Source organism: Neophocaena asiaeorientalis, unplaced genomic scaffold (genome assembly GCF_003031525.2).
Source record: "Neophocaena asiaeorientalis asiaeorientalis breed wild unplaced genomic scaffold, Neophocaena_asiaeorientalis_V1.1 scaffold19, whole genome shotgun sequence".
NCBI lineage: Eukaryota > Metazoa > Chordata > Mammalia > Artiodactyla > Phocoenidae > Neophocaena > Neophocaena asiaeorientalis.
The window spans coordinates 5,200,843-5,212,670 of record NW_020173388.1 but is presented as its reverse complement, the minus strand read 5'-3'; the positions used below and the strand labels follow the sequence as shown (position 1 = coordinate 5,212,670).

Genomic DNA, 11,828 nt, shown 5'->3' with positions numbered 1-11,828 from the left:
GGGTGGGAAGGAGGAAAGCCAGGAGAGGGAGGTGTCACAAAAAGGAAGGTGAGGGCAGCAGTCACCTTGCCGTGTGACCCTGAAGCATCTGCATGGAGACACCTACGTGGAGATGCCTGCCAGCCTGGCGTTTTGCCAGGCAGGTGCCATTAAAGCAGGGCGGGCGAGTTCAGGACACTGATGAGAGGGAGGTTGAACAGAGGACCAGGGCAGAGAAGGATGCGGCTGTGGGGACAGCTCAGGAAGCAGAAGAGGCTGCCATCTCTGTGAGGTTGCCTTTATGCCGAGAGAGCCTTTCCCCACTCTGTATTCTCACACGCCAGGCATCTGTCCCCAATGAAATATATGTGTGTGTTCTTGTTTGTTAACGTGGATCTTGTTAATACTGAATTAAGTGGGGCATATTTTTCCAAAATAAGCATGTACTTCCAGGTAGAAACTGATAAAGCCACACGCCCCGAGGCAGGCCACCCACAGGTGACTGATGGGTTGTCCTTTCTTTGTAGATATGTAAGTGAACTTCATCTAACCAGATTAAAAGGGACCGAAGGAGGCACTTACACATTTCTCGTGTCCAATTCTGATGCGAATTCTTCCGTGACATTTAATGTTTACGTGAACAGTGAGTAGAACGAATGGCTGCTTATCTTTTTTTTTTTTTTTATTCTTTTAAGTTGTGGCTAGTGTTTGTAACAGCTGCTGCACTGAGTTCATTGTGTACTGGGTCAATAACGTTTCATGATAATTTGACCTTAACAGAGACCTCGTGGTTTGGTGGTTGGAAGGCTGTGTACAAAAACCAATTCCTTGTCCTACATTTCACTAACCACATGACCTTGTAGCTGACGCTCAGATGCTGGGTGTTGCCTTTGAAGTCAACAGAGGAGCCATAGAAGTTAAAAATAGCAAACAGTTTGAGGGAGAATGTATGCTTACTGATTGTTGAAATGGGGAGGCGGAGGTTGAATAGGAGCTAGATTATGGTATTAGGTGGGAAAGAAGTGCTATCAAGCCCTGACAAACAATTTCTGGTTACAACGCTTTCTCTTACGTGGGATCTTCCCGGACCGGGGCACGAACCCGCATCCCCTGCATCGGCAGGCGGACTCTCAACCACTGCGCCACCAGGGAAGCCCACGTTGGGGTATTCTTTGTGTGAGATGAATGCAGTATCGCTCAGCTCAGTGGGTCCCTACTGCGTGTCACGTGGAGGCTGTGGGAGAAGGGAGCAGGTGGTTTAGGGTGGGAGGATGGCCGTGGACGTGGGAACCTGAACACCTGAGCCCTGTGTGGCCCACATCCCACAATGTCTTGGGGCAGCTTCTCTGCACAGAGGCTGATGCCTGGGGCTGTGCTCACCAGCTGGGACTTTTGCCAAGTGTAGGGCCCGCTCTTGGCTCTGCTCTGGGGCCCCCTGCATTTCCCAGGAAGGGTGGCAGATGCCTGCCACACCACACCAGCCAGGGGACCAGAGGCAGGAGGCCTCCAAAGACACAGAATCTCAAGGGACCCGCCCACAAAATGACCATCGGAATTAGCCATCCGGGGCATGGCAGGGAGGGGCGGGGGGCGTGAGGAGACAACCTGGAACATTCCCTAGAGAGCAGCTTAGTAACAGTTTGTGTGTGTTGGGCTGCAGGATGGGAGCCAATTCCCTGTCCTCCAGGAGCTTATTACTTGCTACATAGAGTGATTTTCCATCGTTACTTCACTGATGCAGCCGCTCACTAGCGTGGTGGGGTGGTGAGCGTGATCCCTTTACAAATGAAGACAGGAAGCAGCTAGCAAGTGACACTCAAGACAGGTTTTTGATTGCTAATCTGGAGTCCTTTGTCAATTCCAGCGTTTCCAAAATCGAGTTTCCTGAACAAGGTGTTAACATGTATTTAGACAAAGAGCGTCACATCTGCATAAACATTTTTCTTAACTGTAGACCTTCTTGGCATCCTTCATACGCTAACGTGCCCAGGAGGAGGCATGGAAATGAGCATATATCTCACATTTGTATGACCACAGAACTCTCCTTTTCCAAGGGAAACACGTTAATTAACATCTCAGTTCCCCGGAACAGTTTTGATTATGTGGTATCTCATTGGCCTGCAATTCAAATATCTCTAGATTAATTCAGATGTTAATCAGAAGAGTTTAGTGTATTACACATGGGCAAAACTACCTGCTTACTGTTCAAGTAATTGAAGAGATGAGTGCAGGTAAATCAGTATCCTTGCAAGCGTCATATCCATACTGTCCATACAAAACTTTATTTAGGGTGTTCTAGTGCAGTACTTCTCAAACTGCCTGTGGTAAAGGACCTTTTGTATTTTTAATTTCCAGTTCCTTCTGGATCAATACTTCTTACAAAATACAGAAAGAACCAGCCACTAGAAAAGTGAGATGGAAAAGAGCAAAGATATATAAAATCCAAGAATGGATTTTTTTATTATTAGATTCAACAGATACAGTGAAGTCAAATTGCTTAGTCTCGGTTTCTGTGCTTAGGTCCCCAGTACCAGTAGATCATGGACATGGCCTACTCGACAGGCCTCACTTTGAGAGCTTAGTAGTTGGGAATTTTATAAAATTGTGTCGTTTGCATTTCTCTTTCCCTGGCTTCAAGGTCCAGGGTGCGTTAAGATCTGTCTCTTTCCCCCTTTTTCCTGCTTCCATTTGCCAGTGTGTGTGGTCTACCAGTCAGTCATGAGTCACTGACCTTAGAAAGACATCCCTGAAGTCACCCTTACTTTTCTCAGGGTGACAGAATTGCTACCTTTTTACTTAACCCCCTAATTTGCCATCCGATAGGATCGGTGTTAATGACCTCTGCTGGTGAATTCACGCCTGTTTGAAACTAGAGAGGAAATGGCCTGAACTGTCCCAAATGATCCCTTCTTGGATTCCCTGTTAGCGCAGGAGGCCTTTTCTATTGTATATTCTGGGGCCTGGGTCGCAGATACCTCCCAGCACGTACTGAGCTCCTGCTTCATGGCACCGGGCACACGGATGAGGGTGTGTAGTGTCTGCCCTCGTAGGTTAAGCTCTTCAGGGAGTCTCTTCATTGATGTCAGTTTATTACAAACACTAAGCTGACTATAAAGGCATTTATTTCACTTACCTAACATGTTGGATTTCCTGACCTCCAAATGCTTTGACAGAGGTAGCATTTTTGTGTGAATCTTTTATCTGTTTCTTTCGAAGTATGTCCCGATTGCTCTTCACAGATATAGTTAGCTAATTTCTTTGTTAACTTTATTTTTTGGATTGAAAAAAAAATTCTAGTTGATGTATCATGGGGCAAGATTTTTTTTTAATGTTAAATTTAAAATCAAAAGCTAAAAATAGTTTTAAAATTTAAACTTGGACCAGTTGTGTCTATTTTGACATACCATTTTAGCTGAGCCAAATTACATATGTAGATCTGCTGCATGTTTTATTCTGTAAATAAGCTTAGCCCCAAGGGTGAAAGGAATTGTGCTCTGCAAAAACTAGAATGAATAAAAATGAGAATAATAAATGCATGCTATTAGTGTAGGAATTCAGGCTACTTTCACTCAGTGACAGGGATGCATAATTGCTTAATAGATTCAGCTATGAGAAATGCTCAGGAAGATCCTTGATTTTGAAGAGTTAAATGTTTGGTGGTTGAAGAATCCATTTGTTTTGAAAATTCCACATGTAGATTTGAGGATATTGTCCGTGCGTGCGTGCATGTGTGTGTGTGTTTGTGTTCTAATCACTTATGTGTAGGCTTTAAGAGAAAAATAAGTACATGTTAAACTTGAAAATTTTTTTTTTTTTTTTGGCGGTACGCGGGCCTCTCACTGTCGTGGCCTCTCCCGTTGCGGAGCACAGGCTCCGGACGCGCAGGCTCGGCGGCCATGGCTCACGGGCCCAGCCGCTCCGCGGCATGTGGGATCTTCCCGGACCGGGGCACAAACCTGTGTCCCCTGCATCGGCAGGCGGACTCTCAACCACTGTGCCACCAGGGAAGCCCCTTGAAAATGTTTTAATACTGTTTTTAACTTCTCTAACAAGCCATGATTTACGTGGGTCTGGTAAGTAGGCTCACTGACATTAAAGGTGGTTTATAATGGCCAAAAAATGAAACAAAAAAATCAGTGATTTTTTGCATTGAACTTGCATTACTATAACTACTCTTGAATTGCTTATTGAAGGTGTATACAGAAATCAGATTCTTAGTTCTAAAAAGAAGTTTGATATCTTCGGTGAAAATGGCCATTTGTTTCCCTTTCAGATCAAAATCGGGAGGAAAATAGAGTTCTAAGAACTATAAAACTACCCAAAAGTGCTTTCTTAATAGGCACTACTCTTTCCAAAATTCCTGCAAGTGTTTAGAAAAAGTGACATCACCAAGATTCTGTAGGTAGCCTGTGATAATGGATTAGAAACCTATGGTCTCTTTGGTTACAATAAATGTCATACAGTCAAGGTTTTTATCAGATCCAGGACAAATAAGAGGCCAAACACGTATTTTAACCCTGATTATCCACTTGGCCTTCCTGTCTCTCTCTCTCTCACACACACACACACACACACACACCCCACATTTTCTTTATTCATTCATCCACTGAAAGGAATTTAGGTTGTTTCCATACCTCGGCTGTTGTGAATATTACTGCAGTGAACGTGGGAGTACTGATAATCCTTCGAGATAATAGTTTTGTTTCCTTTGAATTTATACCCAGAAGTAGGATTGATGGATCACATGGTAGTTCTATTTTTAATTTCTCGAGAAACGTCCATACTGTTTTCCATAATGGTTATACCAATTTACGTTCCAGCAGGATACAAGAGTTCTCTTTCTCCACATTGTCGCCAACACTTGTTTTCTTGTCTTTTCGATAATAGCCATGCCGACGGGTGTGAGGAGATATCTCATTATGGTTTTGATTAAGCTCGATTGGATATCCAAACAACTGCTGAACTCTACACCAAATTCATTCTCTAAATCACCGATTTCCCTCCATTTATGGCACAGCGTTAACAGGGGGTTGAAACAATTTAAGGAAATGCTAAATACTGTATTATTTCTAAACCATGGCATCATATAATTAACATCCTGTCTGCTGTAAGCGATTATTTATAGATCATACAATATACCCAAATCAGTCAAAGTAATAAATCATCCAGAACGAGGTTTCCTCATGGGAATGTTTCCCTTTGGCCACATCTACAGAATCTGAGCTGCTTTTCATGTATTTTTTATTTTGGGTCATAGTTAAATCCAGTTATGGAAAGCTAAACTATCCTTCTTCCAGGCAGAAGCCACCCTAAGTGCAACACTGTGCAAATAAAGCACACGCGCAGCCCACCATTTGCCGTAGGTGAGGGTAGACCTAACAGGATAGCCGTGTAGCTAGATGGCTTTGGACAGTGCCAGCCAGCCAGCCAGCCATCTGGGTCATCCACCTGGCTGGAAGTTTCAGTGACTTTATCCAGGGTAAAATAATACCCAGGGTGGCCGTGCCAGTTTGGGGGTTTGGGGCACCTTTCCAGATCCTCATGCGTCAAGAGAACAAAGTTACTAGGACTTTGCCATTTGGGAAGGTGGAAATGTCTTCCTACCTCTTAACCTGTTAGCCTTTCTGTTTCCATTTTTTAAAGATGATAGGGCCTTCCAAACATTTGGGTGTCCAAACCATACTTGCGGTAGAGGCTAAATTACTGCTAACACACCTATCAAGTTTTACTTGAGAAGCTTCCTGTTTAGTGTTTTTCTGATTTTTCTTTTCTTTTTTCCTACTAGGTGGATTCCATTAGACCTACTCCTATACTAAATTACTGGAATTCTTCAACATTAAATAAAACTAGTGCTAAATAGACCTCCTTTCTCTGATTTATTTACTTGCTTTTGAGAGTTTTCTGTAAGGCTACCACAGTAACCAGAATGTAGCCTGGTTTGTGCAAACGTTTGTATACATGTGTTTTTAGATTTAAACAATTTTTTCTTATTATAAAAATGTTATGTGAAGGATGGGATAACTTGAAAATACAAATAGGCAAAAATAAGAATCAAACAAGTTTTAATTGTACCTTTTGAAGTTTATTTACATGTTATGGATTACCAGTGCTAATATATCTCTTATATATATCTTTACAGACCATTTTTAAAACTTTTTTTTTTTTTTTTTGGGGGGGGGGGAAAAATTATATCTCTTATATATATCTTTACAGACCATTTTTAAAACTTTTTTTTTTTTTTTGGGGGGGGGAAACAAGAATGAGGTTCTTTTGCTAACCTTGTGTGCTTTGGTGCTGAGCAGTGAATGCATTGTAAGCAATATTCCATACCATAATATTTCTTCTACAGTGTTGCTTTGGTGATCTCACTGCATGGCTATTTCATAATTTCTTTAACCCGTATCTGATACCATTTTGAGACATTGTGGTGTGTGAGGGTGGGACTCTGAAATGATGTGACTGAGTTTTTAAAGAAACCAACCAAATGATTATTTAAAGTTTATAATTACCTTGTTTAATCTCAAATGAGCGACCTCAGCTAAGTGCCTGGAAGTTGATAAGGTTATCATCTGTCATCTTTCATGCTCCTACGTCTTGAACATATGTCACGGCTTGCAGGACAGTTCCAAATTAAGGAATAATTTTCAGATCTTCTTAGTATGGGTAGTTAATCTATGTAAAAATAGTTTCTAATCTTTCTACATTAATTTTTTTATAGGTGATTTGAGATAATTGACGGTATCTAAAGTCTGTTTTTATTTTCTTTTCCTGAACTTGAAATGAGTTTTTGTTCTTAAATTGCTTGGGAGTTATGAGTGTTGTTTTTGATGTGGCACTTTAATATCTCCTTCTTATGAAGAGGATCTCTGTGAATGCAAGAATTGCTATAGACATTTAAATTGGAAGAAAAAAGGAATATCGTGGCAACCTACTTTAGAGTTTGATTCTCTTATATTTTGAAAAAATTTAGGAAACGTGTTGGTATCATTTTTCTTTCGTGTCTCATTAGAAAGTTGGTCTGGTGGGGTCTCTTGGTAATTTGGAGATCTGTTTAAACGCTGAACCAATTGGAGGACAGGGTAACCCATCTAGATCGTTAGGCCCTTTGTTGGTGTGATCGAGCCATTATTTCATGTTTATGGTGGAAAAGCAGAAGAGGTTTAGGTTTGGAACCATGTAAGCTTCAGCTAGAATTGACCCTGGACTTGGGATACTCTTTTGTAAAAATAACATGAGTAGTCCCTTTCATATTAGTGGAACTTCTGCTCTATGGAAATGTTCTTCCCAATTGAGCCACATGTGTTCTTACATCAGATTAGCCCCCTTCAGTTACAAATGTATACAGCGTCATCTATAATGTAGTGGAAATTTAAATTAATCCAAGAATAGGTACATAATCTTTCCATGGGCATTGTGTCAGTAATCCTTCTCTTCCACTTCTGAATTATGTGGCAAATTGAATTCACTAGTCATACAGAGTAGAAAAATAGCACTTTATCACATGCCTGCACTCCTTGGCAGCAGGGAGGGTTGCATTGTGATATGCGTACACATCCCCCCTCCCGTCTAGGTCACCCAGCAATGGTTCTCCTGTAAATTGGGCGCAGTGATTCTGGCTGAGGAAAGCTTTCTCCAAGTAGTTTCATCATTTTTTTTAAAGCTAGCTTTCAGGATAGGGAGATCTTTTTTGATGGCTGTTTAGAATAAGGATTGGCAAACTATAGCCCTCTGGCCAGATTTGACAAGTATTCTGTTTTTGAATGGCCCATAAGCTGAGAATTTCTTTCTTTCTTTCTTTCGGGTGGTGGGTGGGTGGTAGGAATGGTTGGAAAAAAACAGAAGATTTGTGAGATGTGAAAATAAAAGTCAAATTTCAGTGTGCCTGAATAAAATCTTATTGGAACACAGCCTTGCACATTTGCTTACATGTCTCTGGCTATGTTTGTGTCAGAATCGAGTATTTGTGAGAGACCTATGGCCTCTAAAATGTAAAATATTACTGTTTCACCTTTTACATTAAAAATTTGCATACCTTTCATTTAGGACATCAGTTCAGTAGGAGAATGATTTTTTTTTTTTTTTTTAATGATAGACACTCTGCTAAACAGAACTGGATGTAGGACACTATAGTTGAAGTTTTGTTTCGTTTGTTAAACAAATTTCTATTAAAGTACCCATACACCAGTTGCTGGATATCTTTAAGAATGTATAAAACAAAATGTATTTTCTTTAATTTTTTTTTTATTGAAGTATAGTTGATTTACAATGTTTTTCTGGTGTACAGCAAAGTGATTGAGTTGTACATACATATATAGTACATATATTCTTTTTCATATTCTTTTCCATTATGGTTTATTACAGGATATTGAATATAGTTCCCTTATAGGACCTTGTTGTTTATCCATTTTATATATAATTGTTTGTATCCAGAATGTATTTTCAAAATATCTGTTCTGGGGATTTTTTTAAAAAGTATTAAAAAAACATGATACTCCTTTTATAAGTAAAAGTTAACCTGAGTTTTTTAATACTTCTATTTTAGTTGATTTAAATTACTTTATTATAATGATATTATGGCAGGAACGTAGATTTGACTCAGACCCAAACCATGATAGTGACAAATTGCTACAAATCATTGCTGTATTGCCATTAAATATCATGGGACCTACAATTGTAAAAACATACTCATCCGTAAGATCCCTCTTCATTTTGTCTTTTGTTGTGTGGACACTTAAGTCTGTGTTCTTTGCTGATTAGAGAGTGTGGGCAGATACGTATTTGTAGCAGGAGTTGGTGGAGGAAGTTAAGTTGAGCCAAGAACTATACTCAGTGCTTCCCCACCAGTTACCTGTGTACCTCCTCCCACCACCCACCCCCAGCTCTTGTTGTCTGTGCTGTGTTCTTTAAAATTCGATTTGTTCTTGCCTTCCATATGGACATGATGTTGGTGAAAAGGAATATTTTGTAAGATCACATATCTGTGGGGTAAGTCAGCAAATGGTTGGGATTTTTAACTGCATGAGCAGTAAATTCTCAGAAGAGTTATAAGCACTCTGAAATCTGCCTACGAGCTGATCAGTGTTGTCGGAGACGCCAGATGACTGAGGTCCAACGATGCTTTGAAAGGAGACAAGGCTAATTTTTATCTCCACGGGAAATACATAGCTTATACACCTCTTAGGCTTATCTAAACCTCCAACTTGGGAGGAATTAAGGAATGTGTCATTTGGTATACTGCTGATTGCAGAATATCTAAGGAAACACAGCTCAGATTTAACCTGGAGAATTGTAGGGAGTTATGTGTCTTTAAAAGCAAAATGTATATTTAATGCCTTAGACGGTGCGTTGAGGCACTTACAAAATGCAGATGAGCCCAGATTTTCATTTTTAGGAATCGGAATTATACCTAGCTCATTCTTTATGCATTAAACATTTTTTGTAGTGCAACTTGCCATGTACGGCCCAAACTGTACTCATGTAATTTAGCCTTTTCACAGTGAGGTCTCTTGTCACCAACATTAGGGACAGGGCTGGAATTAGGATGAGGCAGGAGAGATGCCTAGGTTGCCAAATTTAAGGAGGTGCTCACTCAGGGTGCCAACCTGTATTTGTAAGACCTAGAGGGTGAGAAGCTTCTTAAATTCCTCTCCTTAGGTGCTCTTCTTGCCTCACTCTAGTCCCAGCCCTGATAGGGTCGCTTGAAGATTCTCTAAAAAAGCGCTTTGCTGGGTCAGATGCTCAACTTATTAAATCTCTGGAGATGGGGCCCAGGAATGTGCATTTTAACCTCATCTCCTCATGCTTCAAATGCACACTGAAGTTTGAGGAGCCCTCTGAGCTTGGTTTGCCAGCCTAAGGTCCAACAGGACAAAAGCTGCTCTATCAGCCTTAGGTTAGGTTGGGATAGTACCTTAAACATCTGCCTAATTAACCAGCACACAGGAACAAGTAGGTCAGCCTGACCGTACCTTTTGCCAGCCCTGGCCGTTGTACAACTGCTACCAGGTGTCATGCTAGAAGGCTTGGATCTTGTAACCAAAGCTAAATGCAATTGATTATGTAATTTTCAGCTGTTCCAATTTTTTTTTAATTAAAAAATGTCTTATAGGTTTGTTATTAGCTATGTGTTCACTGTAAAAAAAGAAAAAAAATTTAGAAACTAAGTCAAAAGAATGAAATAGAAACTATCCATAACCCTGCTACTCAGAGGTAACCACTGTGGACATCATCAGGCATCCTTTCAGCCCTTTCTCCCATACTGAGTGATATTTAATTCCACTAAAAATCCATCATGTAGCGTTAGGAAGAATGAGCGACAAAAGGAAGGTTGGTATGAGGAGATCTGTCTTATGAACTTGATTCCCATTTGAGTCCTATCCAGTTATCTTTACTGTCTATGTGTAGACCTTCCCCTCTCATCATTAATCTCAGTATGCAAAAAAAAAAAAATCACACAGCCAAGGTATATGTGTGGATGTCTTATGTCATGGCCCACTATTGAAAAAATAGTGTACATCCTGCCCCTACACAGGGAAAAAATCACCCATCTTCCAGGTCCCTTTTTGTGACTCTGATTGAATTCCTTTGGAGTATGAGGGACTTGTTCCTCTGGGGGGACTTAATCATTCAACAGCTCTTACTGTATGTCTGCCATAGGTCAGACTCTGCTAGGAGTCAGAGATACAGTCAGCGAGACATGGTCCTTGCCCTTGAGAACATACAGTCTGACGGAGGAGCAGACACACCAGGATATTGTATAAGCGCGTCAGGTGCTCTAAAGGGCTTCAGGAGTAGGGAGGCGAGACTAACTTGGCTTTGGAGAGTTGAGGATGGCTTGGAAAAGAAGATGACACTTGAATTGAGTCCAGAGAGACCTGCCGTATGGTGCCTGCAGTCTTCAGCAAATAGCATTCTCCTAAAGTTCCACTGCTTTCTGTGTTACGTCCTACTTTTCAGCCCGATCACACAGTTGCCCATGATAATTAAATGAAACTTGCCAGATGGATGCTTTCGCAAGACGATGGCTTGTCTTCTTGCTCTATTTGTGAAAGCTGGCATTGGATCCAAACTCTCAAGGATGCCCCTACCTTGAGACTGCTTGTGGATTGTTGCTCTTTTGTGTATATTAGCCGAATGGCCTGCGCATCAGCAGGGCCAGGTTGAATGACAGGTGGGTGTGCCATGCATGCAGACACTCTGATCCCTGCCAAGCCATTTGCCTGCAAGGAGGTGAGGTGCTGAGAGGTTGTTCTACAAAGATGTCATTTATCAGCTTATTTCCTTCCTTCGAGGAAATAAGCTTCTGATCCGTCAGTCTTTTCCTCTGACCACGTATATTTTTCCTGTCAGTTGCAACATAATCAACGTCAAATTCCCAATGCATCGGGTTAAAACACACACGTTACCGTGCTCTCTTGAAGCAGTTTTTAGATATTGAAGAGAATATTTAGAGTGGCAAATACAGTTAACCTAATTGGTAGCAAACTTGATTAACCGAGGAGGGTGGGTACTCTGAATAGAAAAGAGTCACTGAATAAATGAATAACTAATAAATTAGTAATTAATACATTTATTGTTTCGTCTCTGTGAATCGTTCTTGGTTCTTTGTGTGCGCCATCTCATTTAGTTGTCACAGCATCCCTATGAAATGGGTACTCTTTGTTATTCCCCACTGGACACCCGAGGAGACTTGGTGGAAGGCAGAGAACCTCTACGTGTCGGAGCTGGGGTGCAGGTCTGTCTGCCGCACGCGGCAGCCTGTAGCTCTGTGCTCGTGCTTGGCGTCGGCACATGCGATGCTGTACCAGGGATGCAGGATGAGCACATCACCATCCCTGCCATCAGGTGTT

The 11,828-nt window shown here is 41.2% G+C and overlaps 1 protein-coding gene across 2 annotated transcripts in view; it reads left to right on the top strand.

The window, feature by feature from the left end:
* The window catches only part of KIT (KIT proto-oncogene, receptor tyrosine kinase), an 82,226-nt gene that overhangs the window by 52,102 nt on the left and 18,296 nt on the right, over positions 1–11,828 (top strand). For both annotated transcript variants that reach the window (XM_024746705.1, XM_024746704.1), the window contains exon 7: positions 507–622. In XM_024746705.1, coding sequence (XP_024602473.1) covers positions 507–622 — 116 coding nt within the window. The remainder of the gene's footprint in view (positions 1–506; positions 623–11,828) is intronic.